General features: G+C 46.0%; 1 protein-coding gene across 3 annotated transcripts; it reads left to right on the top strand.

The window, feature by feature from the left end:
* The first annotated feature begins 2,572 nt into the window (after positions 1 to 2,572).
* On the top strand, positions 2,573 to 22,389 carry LOC117538616 (acyl-coenzyme A thioesterase 5-like). Of its 3 annotated transcripts, none has more exons than XM_034204475.1 (4): positions 2,573 to 2,688; positions 19,114 to 19,569; positions 21,037 to 21,239; positions 21,550 to 22,389. In XM_034204475.1, exons 1-4 carry the CDS (start codon positions 2,574 to 2,576, stop codon positions 22,156 to 22,158), a joined length of 1,383 nt encoding a protein of 460 aa, XP_034060366.1. In that variant the 5' UTR covers position 2,573; the 3' UTR covers positions 22,159 to 22,389. The 3 variants fall into 3 exon arrangements, with proteins under 3 accessions (XP_034060366.1, XP_034060367.1, XP_034060369.1); XM_034204476.1 differs by having other exon boundaries at positions 2,585 to 2,688; positions 19,117 to 19,569; XM_034204478.1 differs by lacking the exon at positions 2,573 to 2,688 and adding an exon at positions 3,756 to 3,841.
* Positions 22,390 to 23,687: the final 1,298 nt, after the last annotated feature.

Raw genomic sequence — 23,687 nt, 5'->3', positions numbered from 1 at the left:
CCATGAAAGAAAGTTGCAAAATATGGCCATTCAGGCTTATATTTACACTCCAGTGGGTGCCATGTTGCTCAGCTTGATTGCAGCAATCACACTTGTAACTTTTAGCACAGAATATAACTCTTGAGTGTCACTATTAAATTGTCTCCAAATCTGTATGCTGGAAGAGGGAAAACATCATTCAGCTCTTTTAGTTGCACCACACACAGAGAGGGGTTAGGGCTGTCACAGAGTTCGAAAGATCTGAAATGCTCATGGTACTATGCAGTCATCGTTTTGCAGACAAACAGGATCTATGTGTTGATTGCCACAATCTGTTTGATTTGCTTAAATTCAGGGAGACCTGAGCATGAACCAACAGAGAGTATCATATCGGCACAATATCTTATTCCATCGACAAAAACTGATGATGCAACAAGAACTGTTGAAAGCTGAGGAATTCTCTGGCAGAAAACGTGTTGGACATTCTCAGGGTAAGATGTGATTGGTGCCGTAGTGACCTTGTCCATTTCAACTGAGGGCTTGAAAAATGAACTTGTGTCCAAATAGTAAGCCATCATCTTTTGATGCTTTACAGCCAGTGTAAGAGCAACATTTCTGAAGTTGTGTGCATTTCTAATGACCCGTTTAAAGAATTTGTGCTTTCCCTCGAAACGCATTGTCCAGACATCTGAAAGCGGACCGAATGCCTTAATCAGCTGAGGATAATGCTCAATGAAGTGGTGTTTTGGACGTAATCTCAAATCAGGGAATGTAGTTTGCAACAGTTCTCTGTGTTCTGACACTTTGCAATCAAGGAAGTGTATTGACTCTTCAGTGTGCCTTGTTGCTACTGCCAACTCAACAATGTCTTTAAGGAGCATCAAAATGTTCCATGCATTGTCCCCTTCAGGTACTTTATGACCAATGAGAAGTGGGAGCAGTCTGATTAGAGCCCAGTTCTCATGGCCATTTCCACCTATGGTCCCTCCCTTTGGTAGAGAAGCCATGTGCAATAGGCTGTGGCTGGTCAGTTTTATCATTAAAAGCAAATGCAAAGGATTTGATTGTAAGGTTCAGTGTTTCTAAGGTGAAATATTTCTTAGAAATCAGGTCTGAAAGACAGAGCGATAACTCAACAGGAACAATGCCTTCAAAAAGATCATGCAGGATGTCAGGGGGGTAACCGCGAACAACATGAAAGTGCTTCAGACTGTCTGTCAATACACATCCTCGTTTCACACCATACTTTCTAGCCATAGTGGGATCCTGCTTTACCTCCTGCACTTGCCGGTTGTGAGTGTCTTTATTTCGGAGTTCAAAGTTGCCTGAAGTTACTTCCTTGTCTTGGATCTGGCTCCTCGTCGCCCTGCAGGACCTGTCCACTGCAAAGCTCTCGAAGAATCCTGCCAGTGAATGAGCAGCCAAGTTATCAGCAGCCACATAAAACACTGTGCCTTTGACACATGCTCCCAACTTCTCAATATAAACACCGTCTTGCTCGAAATAAAGCAGATCTTGGATGAGAGGATGGAGGATTTTAGCATAGCCATATGTTTTTACATCAGTGGCTTTACACAAAAGAGCAAGCTGAATGGAGTGGAGTGTGGACCTGTATTTTGATGGCACATTAGCTATCACCCAATACACTGCAGTCATTTTGTGTTTTTTTCTAGATGTTCCTAACGAATTGGACACTTCAAAATCATCACTGGCCCCGTCTCAGGTCGGTTAAATGAAATCCTTGCTTCCCTCACTTGCGTCGTTTCCCTGCGACTAGTCCCTCCCACTAGGGAAGCATGGAGAGACGCAAGGAAACCCAGAAAGAAAGACCAATTGAAGACACTATTCATTAAAATCGCGATATGAATATATTGTGCGGTGTTCATTAACTGCTTAGCAACAGCTTAGGTAGTTTTCAGGTAATGCTAATCAAACAAGTAGATTTTCTTCTCACAATAGCACACATTTAGATGATTATTCACAGAAGGATGAATGATAGAAATGTCCTTTAAACTAGGAAAGATTGCTGCAATTCATTGGTTAGTTTTTTAAAAGCTTTTGGATGATGGATGTTGGCACAGAGGGACAGTAACGATCCCCCAGGAGCGTGTCATAAGGCACTTTTTTCACAAGATGGCAGAATAATGCTAACATCTGAGTATCACTTGTACTTAGATAAGGCAGGATGGACTCTGGACTTGTTTGTAGGCTACGTGACTTAAATTATATTGTGTCTTGGTTCATACTGCAGCCAAAAATTATGTGATTTTAAAAGCTTTCCTAAATATCATATCATCTCATTCAATTATGTCTATATAAAATAATCAAAAGTCAAATGTGTTCCAGTGTAGGTAGGTAAGTTTATAATGTCACCTACTTGTTAAGGATGCGCAGTGATGCCTTTATAAGTGTGGCAAGACAAATAAGCTTAAACTCTTAAAATATATAAACTGTTTTTTTTGTAAGTTTAAGGAAGTCAAACCACACATCCTGTCTGTGCTTCATACAATAAAGCCATCTGTCCTATCAGCTGTTGTGAGGCTTTTATTGTGAAAGAGCCTTAGCTTCCTGTTTCACTGTTTACTGACATTAGGATGACTTTTGGACCTGTTTTGAATGGTTTTAGCATAACACACAGTCAAAATATAACGGCAAAGAGCCAACTAGTGCATCTCTGTTTTGAGAACATCGACTGTCAACACCGAGAAGGTAACGTTAAGTTAAGTTTATTTCTTTACGTTACCTGCGTTGGTTACGTACTTTAAGACGCTGCTAATATTAACTTAGCATCACAGGAATTAAACCATGCACTGCTATTAATTTGGATCATCAACCAGAGTGTAGGAATACTCTGTTACAAGTAAAAGTCCTGCATTCAAAATGTTACTCAAGTAGAAGTACCAAAAGTAAAAATAGTCATTGTGCAGATTGGCCCATTTCAGAATAATATATATCAGGGTTGCCAACTTTGGGTACCTGGCTGGAGTGAGATTTTGATATCATGGGTTTAATTACACATATGCGCACTAAATGACTGCCATCGTGTCAGCAGCGGGACCTTAGCATATATATATAGGATATATATACAATATATTGTAGTGCCGAGAGATATGGAGTCAGAGTCGGTGCAAGGAAGGTGCAAGATTAGTAATTTATTCACAAGCTGCAAAGGACATGTTGTCGGGTCGCCAAGAGAGAGAGCCAAGAGGGCACACACTATGTATAGGTAACCCATAACATGTCCGTGTGGGAACAATAACCGCAACTGTAGTTCCAAGTTTGAATGATGTCCCAGTGGTTAAATAGGTGGTCACCACACAAGCCCCCCCAGAATTCAAACATGGCAAAAAAATATATCCCCACGTCCGTGGAGGAAGCACCACAAGGGCCGAGGAGGGTGGGGCCGCAGGAGAGGGCAGGGGGCCGCAGTAGGTGTCGCGGAGAACCCAGCAGGAAAGAGCGCAACCTGTCCGCAGGCAGACGCACAACCGCGGCGGGCACGAAGTCCTCGGCAGGCGTCGAGGTATCCCCGGAAGAGAGGAGCAGTCCCCCCCAGGAGGAAGGAGCGCAACCCGGCCGCAGGCAGAAATGCAACGGCGGCGGGCACGAAGTCCTCGGCAGGCGTCGAGGTACCCCCGGGAAGCAGGAGAGGAACCCGGCCGCAGGCAGACGTGAGTGGCATCTGGATATCCCCGGAAGGCAGGAGAGGCCAGACAGACTCCGGAGCGCGCCACCCACGGGCCGATGGCAGCATGGGCGACGTCCAAAACCGTCGAGGCGAGACGGGGTCCAGGAGTGCACCACCCAGGCGTCGATGAAAACGTGAGTGGCGTCTGGAACCGCCGTCGAGGTGGTGAAAAAGGTGAGAGTGTCCACATGAGGTCAACCGGCTGGTCGAACCTCCTCTCCGGCACCAGAAAAAAACCTCAAAAGGGCCGATAGCCGTTAGCACTATCCATCGTTAGCCCCACGTGGTTAGCCGCTAGCTGGCAGCCATGGGTAGCTGCCAGCCGTCGTTAGCCCCACGTGGTTAGCTGCCGGGACGTGCAGCCGCACGCCCCGAAGAACAAACCCACGAGGTAGCAATGGGGTTGCTGGTCGACCCAGCAGGTCGTGCATCGTCCCCCCGTTGGATAGAAAGCCGATGCGGGAACGACGAGCAACGTCTCCAGCCTTCTGCGGAGCGCGCACCGAGCCTCACGGCCCGTCTACACTACAGGCATCGAAAAAGCTTGAAGCTGGGCGTGTCTGAAGCTTGGCGATTTTTTGCGAGCAACGCGACCAACAACCAATCACATGAATCTCCCGCCCCCGACATACAAAGCAATAGCAATGTTAAAACGAAGTAAACTGGATATAAAATCCCCAAACAGGCGAAAACCTACCAGTTCCGCCCACTGTCTCTGCCACCTCCCTCCATGCCTGGTTCCTCCGGTTTGTATCCCGGTAAATAGTTCTGGTCGGAAAGAACCGGGTGATTTGCTACCGTAATTTCTCGTTTGGAATATGAGGAAATGAACTGCGGTCTGGCTCTCCCAGCTTGCACGCGGTTTGATTGGCTAGCGCTTGTACTGGCGGGAATTGCAAAAACGGGATTTGATTGGCTGACGCCAGCTTCGAGCAAGCATCGAGCCTCAAAAGTTGAACATTGTTCAACTTTTGACGCCGATAGACGCTCGCGATGCTTGCAACGCCTTGCCATGCTACCCACAATGCAGTTCGGCGAAGTTTGAAAATATCCTACGTCACCCCATTCAAAGGAATGGGCGAAGCGTTGAAAGCATTTTTTGACGCCTGTAGTGTAGACGGGCCGTCAGTCCGCGTGTCGGTGGCAGCCACGGACGTCTCCAATCAAACCTCGGCATTTCGAGAAAGGAACTCGAGTTCCTTTTGCCGTGTTCGGCTCCGTCCCGGAAACTTCTCAAGACTTATCAGGGTCACCAGTGTAGTGCCGAGAGATATGGAGTCAGAGGCGGTGCAAGGAAGGTGCAAGATTAGTAATTTATTCACAAGCTGCAAAGGACATGTTGTCGGGTCGCAGCCCGGGTCGACAAGAGAGAGAGCCAAGAGGGCACACACTATTTATAGGTAACCCATAACATGTCCGTGTGGGAACAATAACCGCAACTGTAGTTCCAAGTTTGAATTATGTCCCAGTGGTTAAATAGGTGGTCACCACAATATACAAATACACAATATTGGACTCAGACTATAAAAGGCACAAAGTTGCATTCACTAATGAAAGCCAAACACAAGTTTGTTTCCACTGTTTTATTGTGTGCCTGTCGCGATAAGCAATTCATTGACTTATCGTACGATAAATAAAAATGAACTCGATAACTTCTCTCACCTCGATACATTTCCATTTACATGAGGATGTGACTAGCAATTTGAAAGGATGTAGGGCCTACTTGAATTATTATTATATATTATCATGATGTCAGTGGTCTAAAATGGTCATACAACGGTGCCGACAATATTATCGTTTATCGCAATAATTTCCGGGAAAATGTATCCAACTAAATTCATTATCGTGAGAGGCCTATACATGAAACACACACACACAAACAAATCTACAGACTTACTCCAAACTGCCAAATATATTAATGAACACACTCTCACTCTCATACACTCTTTGACTCTATTTTGGCCTAGTGGAACAATAAGCAGCAGACTTTTACTTTTTATCATTTCTACTGGATCTTAGATCTGCGCATGCGCAATACGGGTCGGGGATTGACCAACCGGCTCCCACTGCTCTGCTGTCTGTTAACGTTGTTAAGAGTGGTGGGGGCGGGGAGGGAGCGGATCGACAGCTTGAGCAGCTGTCAACTCGACATTGTAAATAACCAACCAAAAACGATCGCCGAACGGGCAGCGTGAGAGCGTGAGATTGAGAGCGTGAGAGCGTGAGATTGAGAGTGAAAGCGTGTGTCACACGCCAGATGCGTGAGCGTTGGCAACCCTGATATATGTTTTATAATTATCGATCATTCAAGTGTTATCAAAGCTGGTAAAGGTGCAGCTAGTTTGAATGACTTTGTATACTGCAGGGTAGCTGGTGAATTGCAGCACACAGCTGGGGGGTGTACTACGAAGCAGGATTTTCGCTAAACCGGCTAACTTCAGGGAAAACTCCGGGATTCCGGTACTACGAAGCTGGTTCTCTTTTTAGCAGGCTAGATCTCCATGGTAACTTATGCTTAGTGGCTAACCTGGGGGGTTTACTACGAAGCGGGATTTTCGTTTAGCAAGATAACTTCTGGGATTTCCGGTACTACGAAGCTGGTTCACTTTTTAGCGGCCTAGATCTCCATGGTGACTTATCCTGGCACCTAGTCTGTGCTCCGAAGCAGGATATGTTCCAGGATAAGAGATCAACTCAGCGAAAGCACCACGCCTGCTGACCAATCAGAGCTCAGTGTGCGGAGGAAATACAGTTTAAACTGCGGTTGCAGGAAAGACGGCCGGCCAAAATCACCGACTGTGTGAACGTGAAAATCAATAGAATATCACCTCCCATGTTCAGAGCAATCGGACTATTATAACTATCATTATACTATTATGTTAAGAAAGCTTAATTACATATCTGCCACAACATAAGTAACCAGATCAAAGTAACATTACGTAGCCTACAGTCCGCGGCACTGTGAGTGCAGACGTCGATGTGTCCCATTATCATTCATATCACATCATATCACATGCATCATAATGTATCATATATTTCCTTATCTGAGTCAGCCGAGCCGTATCTGGCCGTGCAACACTCACAGTGTCACATAGCCTACTGTATGCAGAAGTATTATTTTAAGCAACACATTAAGTTGACGAAACACTCGAGTCAAATGTAATTAAAGTCAGATCCACTCGTGTCTTGGACGGGGCAGTGATATCATAAACCTGTTAATGTACGCATTCAAACACTTGTTCTTTTACCAGCTGTATTCACCTTGCAGGTGCAGCTATGGGGCTTTTATCCTGGATAAAGTGTTTAAGTCATGGATGTTTAAAGTTTAACTTCTTCATATGTCTAATATTATAGTTGACTTTTCATTCAGGAAGTATGACGCTGCGCTGTCAGTTCGCTTCTGCATGTTTGTGATTGGTCGAATGCTCCAGATACCACCCCTTTTATGTGAACGTGCACCTAACTAGATAGGACACGGCTGGCTTGAGCGAACGAGTTGATTGCCAGCGTTGTAGGACAGTTTAGCGAGAGCGGCTTTGTTTTGGATTAAATCAACCGGATAACTCAAAACATATCCAGGATAGGTTGAACTAGATTCGTAGTATACCCCCCTGGTCGGGACCAGGTTAGGTTGCAGGCTAAGAGCTCAACTCAGTGAAAGCACTGCCTGCTGACCAATCAGAGCTCAGTGTGGAGTTTAAAGCGATCAAGTCATATTACAAGAGAAAGGAAATACAGAAAAGCTGCCGTTGCAGGAAAGACGGCCGGCAAAAATCACCGACTGTGTGAACGTGAACATTAATAGAATATCACCTCCCATCTTCAGAGCAATCTGACTATTATAACATTAGCGTTAAGAAAGCTTACTTAAATATCTGCCACAACATAAGTAACCGGATCAGAGTAACATTAAGTACAGTCCGCGGCATATCACTTCATAATGTATCATATTTCCTTATCTGAGTCAGCTGAGCCGTATCTGGCCGTGCAACACTCTCAGTGTCACATACTGTATGCAGAAGTATTATTTTAAGCAACACATTAAGTTGACGAAACACTCGAGACAAATGTAATTAAAGTCAGATCGTGTTTTAGACGAGCAGTGATATCATAAACCTGTTAATGTACGCATTCAAACACTTTTTTCTTTTACCAGCTGTATTCACCTTGCAGGTGCAGCTATGTGGCTTTTATCCTGGATAAAGTGTTTAAGTCATGTTTAAAGTTTAACGTCTTCATATTTGTCTAATTATATTGTTGACTTTTCATTCAGGAAGTATGACGCTGCGCTGTCAGTACGCTTCTCCATGTTTGTGATTGGTCGAATGCTCCAAATACCACTCCTTTCATGTGAACGCGCACCTAACTAGATAGGACACGGCTGGCTTGAGCGATCCACTTGATAACCCGTGTCGTAGTACCGTTTAGCGAGAGCGCGTATGTTTTGGATTAGGCCAACCGGCTAACTCAAACATATCCAGGTTAGGTTGAACCAGCTTCGTAGTACAGGCCCCTGGTGCAGCTGCATCCTATGTCCTTATAAAGTCAATACACAGAGAGAAGGTGTTAGTAAGCCTAGTTATCACTACTTTACTTTATGTAACAATAGTTCTAGGGATATACATTTGTAAAGTTTTTCCTTTTCTGTCCCTTTTCCTAAAGCTTGGGCATACATCTCAGGGGCTATAAGTTGGTAAATTAGAGAAAGAAGGCACAATCTTAAGTGATAGAGCTGCTGTTTTGTGAAATATTGGAACAAATGTTATCTCAACAAACAACCAGTATTTGGTTAATCTGCTAACATCTCAGAGACATCTGGCATGCTTCAAAAGGCCCAAACAACTCATGTAATGGTTTAATCTTTAAAAACAGAATGTATTTTACAGCTGCTATGGACAGTCTTGCACAAATGTACATTCTCAAAGATATTGAAGTGACTATTGTGTTGTATATATTGATTGTTGTGCTTTAATTTAGGTCTTAATGTGTGCATATGTATAAATGTGTCTTTTGATTGTGTATATTGTGGTGACACGTTATTGGACATAATTCACCTTGCTTATTGTGTTGCCACACGGACCCTTTCGTGGGGAACACCTGTAGCTTTAGCTGCCATTCCTGCTAGCTCATCAGGCAGAGCAGTGCATGTGTTAACCTCTCTGAAAGTAATGGATAATAAAGATTGGAACTCCATTCTTAATACACCGCCTCCGACTCTCTTTTCACGGCACTACACTGGTGACCCTGACTTTTCCGAGAAAGTTTCCGGAAAATTAACGAACATGGCTGAGCGCGATGTTTTCATAAAGCTGCCGGAATTCTGGGAGCACGCCGCGGAGGCATGGTTCGCACACGTGGAGGCACATTTCGCCTGCCGACAGGTCCGTGACGGGGACCTAAAATACTACCATGTGGTAGCAGCGCTGGGGAGCTCCACGTCGTCCAGGTTGGTGGGATTCATCGCAGCCCCCCCACATCATGGCAAATATGAGGCGATTAAGGCCCTTCTCCTTAAGACATTTAGCTTATCTGCTAAGGAGAGGGCCCGCCAGATACTTGACATTCAAGGCCTAGGAGACAGCAAGCCATCCCAGCTAATGGAGAAAATGCTAAATCTGCTAGGGGGGGAAGATCCCCGGATTTTATTCACGGAGATTTTCCTGCGTCACTTGCCTCCCCGGGTACAGACGGCGCTGGCCAACAGGCCTGTCACGGAGCCCCGTGCTTTGGCTGAGGAAGCGGATCGTTTTTTCCTGGCTACGCAACAGCCCGGGGCAGAGACGTTAGCCGCGACGCTCAGCGGCCCACCGGCAGTCAAGAAAGCGTGGCGGAGGCCGGACACGGCTGTGGCTAGCCGGCGTGGAGACGCCGGAGAGTGCGTTTACCACGCACGTTTCGGGACAAGGGCGAAGAGATGCATCGCTCCGTGCAGCTACAAACCCCCGGGAAACGGAGGGGCCGGCGCTCAGTAGTGGCTCTGAGCGTCGGCGGCACGTGCAGGCTCCTCTTCGTCAGCGACAGCGTTTCGGGGAGCTTGTTTCTGTGTGACACGGGCGCTCAACGGAGCGTAGTTCCAGCGTCGAGTTAAGACGTCGCCCGTGGGGGGCACGGACCGCGATTGACGACGGCTAACGGCAGTCCCATTTGCACGTACGGCGTGAGGCCTATGTGTTTGTGCATCGGAGGACAGCGTTTCAGCTGGGATTTTGTGACAGCGGACATTTCTTTTCCCCTCCTCGGAGCAGATTTTTTGTGTGCTCATGGACTCTTAGTGGACGTTAAGAATAGGCGTTTGGTTGATGCCTTAACGTTTTCTTCCCTCGTGTGCACACTTGGCAGCGCAGCGTACAGTCAGGCTCGCTGTCAGGTGCAGACACGTTTCTCAGACTGTTGGCCGAGTTTCCAGACCTGTCGCTACCCAACTTCTCTGCGCTTACCACTAAGCATGGCGTGGAACACCACGTCACTACCGGGGGGCCTCCTGTCTACGCCAGGGCCCGGCGGTTGAACCCTTCTAAGCTGGATGTAGCGAGGGCGGAGTTCGCAACCATGGAGCGCCTGGGCATTGTCCGGCGCTCCGACAGTCCTTGGGCTTCCCCCCTGCACGTCGTTCCCAAATCGAACGGCGGGTTCCGCCCGTGCGGGGATTACCGCCGACTCAACGACGCCACTACGCCTGACCGCTATCCGGTGCCGCACATTCAGGACTTTTCGGCGCATCTGGCCGGTACGGGGGTGTTTTCCAAGGTGGACCTGGTGCGTGGATACCACCAGGTGCCCATGCACCCCCTGGACATTCCCAAGACAGCAGTGATAACGCCTTTTGGACTTTTTGAGTTCCTGCGGATGCCTTTTGGACTCAAGAATGCCGCTCAGACGTTCCAGCGCCTGATGGATTCGGTGCTGCAGGACCTGCCGTTTGTGTTTGTTTACCTCGACGACATACTCGTCGCCAGCGCTTCAGTGCAGGAGCACCTGTCCCACCTCCGAGCCCTTTTCACACGGCTCAACGAACACGGATTAATCATCAATCCTGCAAAGTGCCAGTTCGGGGTGTCGGACATCGATTTCCTGGGGCACCGCGTCACCAAGGGCGGTGCGACACCTCTGCCAGCGAAGGTGGAGGCTGTTGCGGCGTTTCCTCGCCCGCTCATAGCCCGGTCGCTCCGTGAGTTTCTGGGGATGGTGACTTTCTACCACCGTTTCATCGCCCGGGCCGCACACATCATGCGGCCGCTGTATGAAGCGTTGAAAGGCAAGACCCCCGTCCAGGAGATCGACTGGACAGCAGAGGCGGACGGCGCTTTTGCTGAGGTCAAGACCGCGTTGGCTCAGGCGGCTTTGCTGGCACACCCATCATCTACGGCTCCCATCTCCATCACCACGGACGCGTCAGACTACGCGGTCGGCGCAGTGCACGAGCAGTGGGTGGAGGGCGCTTGGCAGCCGCTCGCCTTTTTCAGCCGCCAGCTGACGCCTAGAGAACGCAAATACAGCGCCTTTGACCGGGAGCTCCTCGGACTTTATTTGGCCGTGCGGCACTTCCGTTTCATGCTGGAAGGACGTGAATTTACGGCGTTTGTCGACCACAAGCCGCTCACCTTCGCCATGTCAAAAGTGGCGGAGCCTTGGTCGGCACGTCAGCAGCGGCAGCTGTCCTACATATCGGAGTTCACTACGGACATTAAGCACGTGGCTGGCAAGTCGAACCTGGTTGCTGATTGCCTCTCCAGGGTCGTCATCGGTGCCGTCTAGTTGGGCCTGGACTATACTCGCATGGCGGCAGACCAGGTCACAGATCCCGGCGTCCAGGCCCTGAAGGTGGAGAGCGCGGGGCTGCGCTTGGAGGACGTGGTGTTCGGCGACGCGGGCATTACTCTCCTGTGTGACGTCTCTACGGGCCTGGTGCGGCCTGTCGTCCCTGCCAGCTGGAGGCGTCCTGTGTTCGAGGCTGTGCACGGCCTGTCACACCCCGGCGTTAAACCTTCGGTGCGTTTGGTAGCGGCGAAGTTCGTTTGGCAAGGACTGAAAAGGGACGTGAGGACTTGGGCCAGGGAGTGCGTGGCTTGTCAACGCGCTAAGGTGCACCGCCACACGAAGGCCCCGTTGGAGCGTTTCCTGGTGCCTGAGAGGAGGTTTGATCACGTTAACATTGACCTGGTTGGTCCGTTGCCTTCCTCTCTCTACCTCCTCACCATGGTGGACAGAACGACCCGTTGGCCGTAGGCGGTTCCGCTCGTTTCGACATCAGCCGCAGACGTTGCCCGGGCCTTCATTGCAACGTGGGTGTGTCGTTTTGGCACCCCGTCAGACATTTCCTCCGACAGGGGCTCTCAGTTCACGTCCGAGCTCTGGAACGCTGTGGCAGGCGGTTTGGGGGTTAAGCTGCACAGGACTACCGCTTACCACCCTCAGGCTAACGGCCTCTGCGAGCGCTTTCATCGCTCCATGAAGGCGGCCCTCAAGGCCGGCCTTACGGACGGTAACTGGGTCGACAAGCTGCCCTGGGTGATGCTGGGCCTGAGGACCGCACCTAAGGAAGATCTGCAGTGTTCTAGAGCGGAGATGGTCTACGGTCAGCCGCTGAGAGTTCCGGGGGATTTCCTCCCAAATGCATCGGCTCCCTGGTCGGCGTCGGCCCAGCGGACTTTCCTGCGTGACGCCGCTGAGGCCTTTGCTCCGATCCCTACTACTCAGCACGGTACTCAGGTGTCCCAGGTTCCCGCAGAGCTCCGCTCGGCGGAGCACGTGTTCATCCGGCACGATGCGCACAGAGGCCCCCTCCAGCCCCCTTATGATGGGCCTTTCCGGGTCTTGGAGCACGGGGACAAGCACCTGGTGGTCGACCTGGGTGGCAAGGCCGAGCACGTCTCGGTGGACCGGGTGAAGGCTGCTCACCTGGACTTGGACCAGCCTGTGGTGCTGGCTCTTCCTCCCCGCCATGCTGATTTTGTTTATGTGTGAATTCTGGGGGGGCTTGCAGTGTGAGAAAAAGTTTTTAGAGAGTACTTGTCCATGGACAAGTGAGTTTGGCAATTTACTTGTCCGAATACATTTTTCACTTGTCCAGAATGGACAAAAATTGGGGCCACTGGAATCTTCTTCTTCGTCATCGTATTTTACATTTTCCCACGGTTTTTACGACACCGCTAACGTAAGTGAGCGGTAAGATTTTACTGCATCACACATAGGGTTGGGTATCGTTTGGATTTGAACGATTCTGGTTCTGCTTTTCGATTCCGGTTATTTTTGGTTCTCAATTCCGGTTCTTTGAGAGGGTAAAAATAAGTCAAACTGGGAGAAAGATATATTTATGAAAAGATTAAGTCAAATCTGTATTCCTATTTACAAATCACTTCATACTGTTGAATTTCTTACGGTTATTGAATACAATTATATAAAAATAATCTCTGCATTGTTTAGTTAGTTCTGGTGCAGTTTGAGAATGTACAATTGGCCCAGTCTCCTCTGATGTTACACTGCAACCTGCCTGTGAGACAAAGTCCAACCACACATGTCCAACACATAGGACATAACCTAATAATAATAATAATAATGACACATTAGATGTATAGCCTATAGGCCTAGCGCTTTTCTACAACTCAAATACGCTTACACATGTCCTGCAATACACATGCTGCAGCTGCCCAGCTGCTCACTGTTTGTAAAAGTAAATAAATAGTATTTTCATTTCAATAATGTACCTTCTATACCCTGCTTCATAAACAATACTGACATCCAGTGGCGTGCACAGACATTTATAGGGGCAGGTGCTCAAGAGAAAAAAAAGGGGCACCTTCTGAGTCGTTGTGGCGGTCGCGCCGAAATTGTGCGCTCCGAAATTGTGCGCAAAAATGTGCCGGATAATGGCGGATTTTGTTACGTTTCTTTTTGGTTTTTGGTTACTTTATTTCGGGGTTAGGGTTATGTTATTTAATTCTTATTTTTGCCTGATTTTACTGATTTATTATCAACATTTTTATTATTTTAACATTTATTTGTATTATTCTAAATGACTTAGGGGGGTCCAATCTGAAGCTAGGGGGGGACGAAACCCCCCCCCCCGGGATTGACGCCCCTGGTGGAACCGCCGGCTGCCTTAGTAGTGTGAGATTTATTAAAAGGCACATCTTGTATGTCGTAATTGCATATATATTTATTTCAATAACCATATGCTGTCTGATGCAGATGCCTATCTAAAACAAATCAGATAGTAGGCTTACTAGCTTCTACACGCTGAAGCAACTGTAGTCAGGGATGCAAACTCATCAGGTATGAAAAAGGTGACAAGGATCCGAGCCCCCGACCCCACGGAATATCGGCTTTAAAATGAGGAATAACAGAGGATTTTAGCAGTCAGAACAACTAAAGCAGCAGGTAATAATAACAGAAACGCCAAAGAGTTACATCTAATAGAAATATATAAAAGCATTTATTTTAATTGTGTAGCAGTCAGTTTATAATTTTGGCAGCACTGTTGAGCATTTTGAAAATGTATTTTCATGCCTCTTAGTATTTTTATAATACTTTTCTACTTTCACTTGAGGAACATTTTGAATGCAGGACTTTTACTGTAACAGAGTATTCCTACACTGTGGTTCTTCTACTTTTACTCAAGTACAAGATCTGAGTACTTCTACTTTTATTAAGTACAAGATCTGAGTATTTCTACTAAAGTACAAGATCTGAATACTTCTACTTTTACTCAAGTACAAGATCTGAGTACTTCTACTACTAACAGCTGTTCACCAGCGGTGCAGTCTGTGCCACAGTGACTCCGCACAGTTAACGAACACACCGTAGATAATGTAGCTGACCCTCATCCCGGAGCAGCAGAGTTCAGCCGGCCCGACAGGCAAGAAGACTCGAGCACACAGCTCGCGCTTCATATATTAAAAAATAACACCATGCGCACATAACAGCTCGCGACCGCAGATTATTTCGGCGATTAGATAAAATGTAAATTATATTTGACGCAACTTTAGTTACATTTCCATGACTTTTCCAAAACTTTGGGAAAAATATTGTTTTCCATAACTTTTCCAGGGCCTGGAATTTGCATTTTGAATTTCCATGACTTTTCCAGGTTTTGAATGACCGTACGGTACGAACCCTGTATAGTTTAGTTTGGCATCTGATTATGGGGATTAAACAATACACTCGTTGTATTTGTTACCTGTTGGTTACTGACTTGGTCGTCACTAGGGCACTTTTAATCGTGTTGCTGCGTGCTGCTGCACCACACACCCGCCGTGGCCTGTCTGACTGAGTGACTGACTTAGTGATGTGTCGGTCGCGAACGAGCCGGCGCAAAGAGCCGGCTCTTTTAAGTGAACGACGGGAGCCGGCTCTCGCCCGCGAACGAGCCATTTTTGCGGAGGGATCTAGATCGGCATGAAGGCACATTTGCAATGTGCACATTATCCCGCTTATTACATGGCCACATTCTCAACAAAGTAACGACATGACTCCCAATAGTAATGGAAATGCTTTTATGGATTTAGAAAATGATTTTATTGATTTAAAAAAATAGTTTTATGTATTGATTTAAATTGACATGCATCCGCTAAGAAAAGTAGTCCGTTGTTACTGTTTGAACTAACGTAGCAACGGCAGGAACTGCTTCGATAGTGTTTTTGATTACAGATTTGAAAACATCGTTGCTTGCTTTAAAAGTAGCACAATTCATTATGTCAAACCTTGGAAAGTATCTAGATATCCCTGCCCTAATGCTAAAGTAACTGGCAACTGAATATGTGTCGCAGTTTGATGTCTATGTCTGGACCGCTGCGTAAAAAGGAGGGTTTCTGCCCCGTTACTTCTCTTCTTACTTCTATAAGAATAAAACACGGAGGACGGAGATCTCTTTTTCTCCCCCTCTTCTGACAGCCCAGCAGCTGATCTCAGAGCACGCTCCCCTCTCCTGCAGGGGGGCGTGGTCAGCTGCAGCTCACAGAATCAGCCCCCTGCAAAAACAGCGCTGGATGGAGCAAATAGAGCGAAATGAGGCATGGCTAAAATACAGGATATTTTTGGTATTTTGAAAAAAAACCTATATTTATATACTTTATATAGGTCGATACAGTAGCCCCTTTTTTTAAATAGTTTTTATAGGTGTTGCTATCTGTTTTGTGTAGCGTGGTTCGACAAGCAAGTCAATGCATTCATTGGGTGGTATCAGAGAGTTGCACGGGTCTGTAAATGCAATGAAAACAATTGGCCACAGCAAATCATTTATATTAAACATGTAATTTTTACTTTTGAATACTTCAGTACAAAGGATGTATTGAATAATTTAAGTGATATGTGTACAAATATAAATCATTAGTCAAAACAGGGCTACATTTGATTTAATTAAAAGGTATAATAAGTGGTAAACTGAAGAGCCGTTTGGGAGCCGAAAGAGCCGGCTCTTCTTGGTGAGCCGAGCCAAATGATCCGGCTCACCAAGAAGAGCCGGAATTCCCATCACTAGACTGACTGTCAGCTCTGCGCGCTCACGTTGAGAGCAGGGAAGGGAGGGGCTGCAGCCAGGAGTACGGGAGTGCCGCGGGGCACGCGTGGGGATGTCTGACAAAATTACAACGCGCATTTGGGGCATTGTTGTATATATTAGAAGCTTTTAATCCAGAATTGATCGATGTTACCATGAGCCACATACAGTACACTGTAATTTTTTTTTTAAACTGTAAAAAACGAACTTTCAAAAGGGCACATTGCTGTCCAGAGGGCAAAACGGGCAGGTGCTCAAGCACTACCTAGAGTCTATGTGTGCACGTCTCTGCTGACATCCCTGTGCTCCTCTGAGTCTGGGGGTCCGGGGATGTGAGGACAGCGCGAGGACACAGACAGGGAGGTTGCTTTACTTCAGGGGTGGCCAACCCGCGGCTCTCGAGCCGCATGCGGCTCTTTGCCTAGTTTCATGCGGCTCTTCAGTTCATATCGAATTGTATATGTGTGAGTTTGGGGGAGAGACATTGACTCCTGACTAGTGTTGCACGGTGTACCGATACTTGAAAGGTACCGCGATACCCTGCCGTTAAAAACGTTACGATTCCGCCGTTTCATTAGTATCGGTACTTTAAGAATGACGGGGGAAAGTACTCCGGTGAGAAAGCGCCGTTTTAATAAGAGCCGTGTGTGTTCAGCGCTCTGCTTCCACTCCCTGCACTGCAGCCTTGCCTGCAGTCCCTCCCTCTCAAGCACGCTCTAAGTCCCTCCCCTCTCAAGCACGCTCTAAGTCCCGCCCCTCTCAAGCACGCTCTAAGTGCCTCCCCTCTCTCGTGCACGCGCTAGCTGCCAGAGCATGTGAGAAAACGAGAAGCATGGCTGCAAGTGGGAGTGCAGCTGCCGCTGCGCCTCGGCTTGTTGACAACAAAGACGCCAGAAGCGAAATTTGGAAGTATTTGAGCTATATCTCTGACAGTGAGGGCAAGCCTACGGACACCACGAGGCCTGTCTGTGAGACATTTATTAATTTTATTTAATACGAATTCTTGTCATTTATTTTATTTATTGTTCTCATTGTTTAAAAGGTTATGTTATGGTTATGGTTCTGGTGTGAAATAAAGCACAATAATTACATTTAAGACTGTTTCCCTTTTTTTAAGAAAAGTATCAAAAAAGAATCGGAATCGCAATTCTTGACTTGGTATCGAAACCAAAATGTTGGTACCGTGACAACACTAGCTACTCCTGACAGTTAAACCTGATATTTAGTAGGTCTGTTAAGTATTGAATGCTGATAATTCTGACGTAATTTGGCCGGTCAAAGTTGTTTGGGCTCGGATAAAATCGCTCCGTTACTTTCGTCCCGTGTTACTTTCGTCCCGGCTCTCCCTATGTGTGTATGTGTGGTGTCAGGTGTCAGTATGAGAGGATGACAGCGCGTCTAATTTTGATGTGACCCAAGAGCCAATCACAATAATACCTGCGATGCAGTGAACCAATCACCTTTGAGGGGGGGGAAACCTATCGTTGATTAAACACTATCCAGTGTTTCCCCTACCATTGTGTTGGAGGGGCGCTGCGCCCCGCCAACGGAGCCCCGCGCCCCCCCCTGAAATTCAAGGTGTTTCAAAAATATATATAATATATATTTTTTAAATATATATATAGCACCAAATTGCAAATAATCTATAACTACTGTCACTTTTCACATTGAACATGTGCTCTTTTATTAAATAAACTAAACGCTTTCATTTTAAGTTGTGAGTTTAGTGTTTTTGACCCTAAGAAACACTGATGCATTAATCAATAACAATAATCCACAGCTCCTCTCTCTGCTCCAGAGGATTTAAAAAATATATATCCCAATGCCACAAAGATGCATCAGTGACGTGGTTGAAATCTTGTCTCCAGAAAACAAAAAACTGAAACAAGCGTTATCAGTGACTGTGTGTTTGATGTGGCTCTTTGCAGTAACATAGAAAAAATGTGGCTCTTAACCTCTGACTGGTTGGCCACCCCTGCTTTACTTCATAAAAGGAAATGGTGGTCAATATTAACAACATAGGAGTTAAAACGCTTAATAACCTTCATTATGCGTTAGAGAAAGAACATAAGAAAGTTTGACAAAGATGAGGCTGTTAATCGGGCAGCGGATCCGCTGTGTGTAGAAAGAGAGAGAGACGCTGAGCTGCACCGTGCAGCGATCAGCTGATACGGAGCATAGATAGAGCTGCAGTCCGCGGGGCTCGGCCTCGCCTCCTGTCCTCACAACTCTTATTAATCCCGGTACCGGACAATTGATATTTGTTCCTAATCGGAACCGTGTTTTGCTTCCCAACCCTGCCACTGTGCTACACTTCCCACCCGCCCCGCCCCGTCTAACTGTACAGAAAGCGGCGAGATGCATTTCCTTAGGAATCGACAAGCAGAATCTAAACGAACAATGGCGGACACGTACAATTTGCGATTGAGTTCTGCCTTTTGTAAACTGAATGTATCAATAATTTGTCAATAAATCAGGCCGAAAAACGTCACTTGTCCGCCGGACAAGTCAATTGAAAGATCTACTTGTCCGATATTGTAAATAACACGTCCCGGACGGTGGGACGTGTACTTTTTCGCACACTGGCTTGTGTGGTGACACGTTATTGGACATAATTCACCTTGCTTATTGTGTTGCCACACGGACCCTTTAGTGGGGAACACCTGTAGCTTTAGCTGCCATTCCTGCTAGCTCATCAGGCAGAGCAGTGCATGTGTTAACCTCTCTGAAAGTAATGGATAATAAAGATTGGAACTCCATTCTTAATACACCGCCTCCGACTCTCTTTTCACGGCACTACAATATACAGTATATGTCACATATTTTTATATATATTTGTTTTTGTATTCGGGATTGTGGGAAACTGTATTTTGATCTCTCTGTCTGTACATACAAACTGGAAGATTGACAATAAAGTTGACTTTGACTTTACTATTTATAAATCTTTTCCCAGAAGAGATGTCCTCCCAGGTCCGACTGCGGCTGCTGCCCAGAGCCAGATGCATGTTCGACGAGCCGCTCCAGGTGAAGGTGGCCGGGCTGAGGTCCAGACAGGTGGTCAACCTGAGAGCCAGAGCCACGGACGAGAAGGGAGTGATGTTCAGCTCCATGGCCACATACAAGGCTGATGGGAGTGGGGAGGTGGACCTACAGAGAGACCCCTCCCTCAGCGGGACCTACACCGGGGTCCAGCCCATGGGCCTGCTGTGGTCCATGAGGCCAGACACCTTGCACAAAAGGTTCACAAAAATATGTTCACTGAACCCCCAGGTGGTGAAGTTCTCTGTGCACGAGGAGGAGGGCGGGATGCTGGCGGAGGCGACCAATGAGAGGCTTCTGGTTGGAGACGGGGTCATCCGGCGCCCGGTGAAAGATGGGAATATTCGTGGAGTCCTGTTTACTCCCCCAGGTTAGTCCGTTTCTCTATTCCTCCTCAAATCAAACAGTAGTGCATGGCCACAGCCTGATAAAGCTATTTCCTTTTTTCACACAAGTCCATTGTCAAACAAAAACAATTATAATGACTTCAGGAACCAATATGTTGCTGAGAGGCTGAGGTCGGGCCTGGTTGTCTGACACGCTTGGAAAAAGGATGTGTTCAGGCTCCAAAAATGCTTTGAATAAAATCTTAAATTAATGAAAATGGTTGGCTTATTATCACATGTACAAGCATATAGTCTGTATAATCCAGTTATCAAAAGTTGTGGTCAACAAAAAATACACCGACCTTCTCTTCCCCACACACACACACACACACACACACACACACACACACACACACACACACACACACACACACACACACACACACACACACACACACACACACACACACACACACACACAGGGGACATTATATTGACTTACATGCATTTCCTGGAGACTTATCCTAACCTTAACCATAACCAACACATGCCTAACCCTAAACCTAATCAAGTCTTCACCCTAAAATGAATGATTCCCCTCATGGGGACCTCCATTTTGTCCCCATAAGGGAGGCGAGTCCCCACACGTGACTGTGTAAACATATTTAGGTCCCCACAAGTATAGTAATGCTAGGCCACACACACACACACATACACACCTCACACAGGTGATTATATTTACTATGAGTGCCGCCAATAACCATGGGACCCAACTAATTCAACCCATAATTGATCACAAAATAATCAATCATAATAATATATACAAAGACTAATAACAAAGTATAACCAGCCAAAAAACATTTATTAAATCTACAACACAAAGTACCACTTTCTGACATTCATGGCTCCAACAACACTATTAATTAAAAACATAAATCATATAGAAGAAGCTGACATAGTCACCGGGACGTCACAGATTAGTTTGGCTGACTTCCATTTGTAAGCCTTGATGTACGCATTTTGCTGTTACCTTCTTGTTTTTTTGGAACAAGAAGTGACATGAGAGGTCGGAACAGGGATTGAGATCATAAACTCTCCAAATCTTTTTGTGTGGTTTAATAAATCATGTAATCGAGTAAGCATGGTTATTTTGTCATAGACTTCTATACAATCTGACTGGGCAGTTGGATAGAGCTGGATATTAGAAATACTGCAGGTTTAAGGCACTCGTGCATTGGCTTCAGTTTTCAGAATCAGAATACCTTTACACGTCCTACAGAGGGGACATTTTGATTGTTACAGCGAAGTGAAGAGCCAGAAATAGCAACATATTAATTCAGATGCAAGCACAACATATTTAAGATAAAATTAGAAATGACACAAATTACACCGTACAAAAATACACATCAAGGTGGACAACAGAAAGTACCAATAACAGTTTAAAAAATAAATAAGTGTAACTGTAACCGACCTGTAGTTCTTAATCTATCTTTGTGTTTGTCTTTATTCAGGAGAGGGTCCGTTCCCCGCTGTGTTGGATCTGTACACTTTTGGTGGAGGTTTGTCAGAGAAAAGGGCCTCTCTGCTGGCCAGCCGGGGATTTGTGGTTCTGACTGTAGCGCTGTACGGCTACGATGACATGGCGAAGAACATCAAAGAGGTCCATCTGGATTATTTTGAAGAAGCAATAGCGTTTTTAAAGAAACAAGATAAGGTGAGTACAGGCCACATTTTTGAAAATCTTCACTGAAGGTGCTGAAGTTGCAAAGATGTTAGATTCTTTGCTCAGTGGCAAAAGTCCCATGTATGATTACTTACAAAATAGCTAACCTTATGGGCATCATAATAAATGCTGAAAAGCTTTTATCCAAAGTGACTTAAAGTGCATTCAACCACGAGGAAACAAACTCAAAAGCAAGAATCCCGCAGTTACATTTTCTATCTATAAACCAAACCAGATTCTACTGCATTAGCTTCACTTAAAGCCAAAGAAAGCAGCTCACAGTTTGCTTGTTTGTCCACAGGTTGGCAGTAAAGCAGTCGGTGTAATATCCATTTCTAAAAGTGGAGATCTTGCCCTATCAATAGCCTCTAACCTGCCAGATGTTGGAGTCACGGTGTGGATCAATGGCTGCTCTGCCAACACCATGTTACCCCTCTACTACAATAAGAGCCAGATCCTCCCCGCGTTAATGTTTGACCTGAGCAGGATGATTCCCACAGACTCAGGGGCCTTTAACTGCAAATATGTGATGCAAAATGCACTGGCAGAGGAGAACAAAGCCACCCTGATCCCCATCGAACGAGCCGAGGGACGCTTCCTCTTCGTGGCTTCGGAGGACGACCTCAACTGGGACAGCAAGGCCTACATGGAGAACATGGTGGAGCGACTGCAGCGACACGGGAAGGACAACTTTGAGAGTGTGTGTTACCCCGGAGCGGGACATTACCTGGAGCCTCCGTACGGGCCCTACTGCCCCTCCAGTGTCCATGGGGTTGCAGGCAAGCCGGTCCTGTGGGGGGGGGAAGCAACGTCCCACGCAGCAGCTGAAGTCCACCTGTGGAGAAAGATCCAGGAGTTTCTCAGGACTCACCTGAGCTGTGATGCTCCGCAGACTAAAGCCAGATTATAGACAGAAATATCATCATATAGATAAACACACGGATAACTGTAAATAATTGTACAGCGAATCATGTCATGTTTGATTTGATGATAGTTGAAGCACTGAGAGAAAGACATGCTTAATTTGTTGCCTTAGATTTGTAAATGTACTTATCTATGCTTTTAAGAAAGTGACATGGCTGTGTGTGGATGAGTTGAACAATGATTGAAACACATACAATTATAAAGACTTTTCAATCAAGAAAAAACCTGAATTTTCATTTAATTATTCATAAAAAATAGCAAAAGCCCCAACATCCTATTTAAAAAAAGGTTGGTCCTCCTCGTCCAGTGTTGCAATTCCAATTCCACATTGATTGGATTCACAAGGTCACATGATAATAACGCTATAAAAAACATTACAAGAGTTTTCATATAAATAAAAAAGCACTTTTTGAACATTAAAGCATGTCACAGTAGAGGAACATAATACAAATATGAAACTGAAAATGAGCATAATAGGGCCCCTTTAAGAAGTATAATGTGTTTATTTTTTTATGAATAAGGATTGGAAAACTGTAAGTGCAGTAAATACTTAATAATGGCGGTTTCCATGTGTGAAACTGTTTTGTTTTTACGACCAGCACTGCTTACAGCTCTTGTATTCATTCCAAACATCGGGAGAAGGCTTGATGGAAATGTGTGAAGCTTTTTATGGGTTTATAAATGCTTCAACCTTCCCTTCAGGCCGCAGCCTGGAAACAAAATAGAAGAGAACTATAAAGGAAAGGAGAGGCTGCGGAACAAAACATGACTTATTAGAAACTATCGCATCCTGATCTTTCTCTCTCGCTCAGTGTTCTGAGTCCAGAGATACAACGTTATTGTTCCTACCAGCTCACTACAGAGCAAGTTCATCAAGATAGCAGCAGCCGCCTTGATCTGCCTCCTCCGTTTATTGAGCAGCATCGTAGAAAAGCTCTCTGCCTGCCGAGCTCTCTTTGTGTATATGTGTCTGACTGCTCCCTTTATGTCCTTTCTCTCATCAGCCTCCAGCTTTTGAAAGGCAGGGAATTATATTTTCCACTACCGTATACATCCACCAAAAGATGCCCTATAGGATCAGATGCTGGAGCTCCTGTGTTCTTCAGTACAACTGGGTTTATGTTAGCAACAGAGCCTTTGTGGAGACACAGGAACACTTGGAGGCTGTAAGAAAAGTTATGTGTACGCTTGTGCATAGTGCAATAACACAGAGTGGATGAGATGATGTTAACACGACTCCTTTGGGGAACATAATTAGAGAACTGATGATAGCAATGTGCTGGTGCTATGACTGTCAGTGAGAGAAAACTGACATTGTTTCCTAACATAAATAGGTGGCTCTGAATAAAGCATGTTGAATATACAGTACAGTATGTAGCTAAAGTAAATAAGTACGCTCTTCTAACCAGCTAGATTAGACCATTTTTATTTTATATTTCCTCATATGTACTTCTAAAAGATGTTGATTCATTCTAAGGGAACCTAATCTGCTCATTTTCAGGTGCATATCAGTAT

Source organism: Gymnodraco acuticeps, unplaced genomic scaffold, assembly GCF_902827175.1.
Source record: "Gymnodraco acuticeps unplaced genomic scaffold, fGymAcu1.1, whole genome shotgun sequence".
NCBI classification, from domain to species: domain Eukaryota; kingdom Metazoa; phylum Chordata; class Actinopteri; order Perciformes; family Bathydraconidae; genus Gymnodraco; species Gymnodraco acuticeps.
The sequence above is the reverse complement of the archived record's forward strand: the minus strand, read 5'-3'. Positions and strand labels throughout refer to the sequence as shown.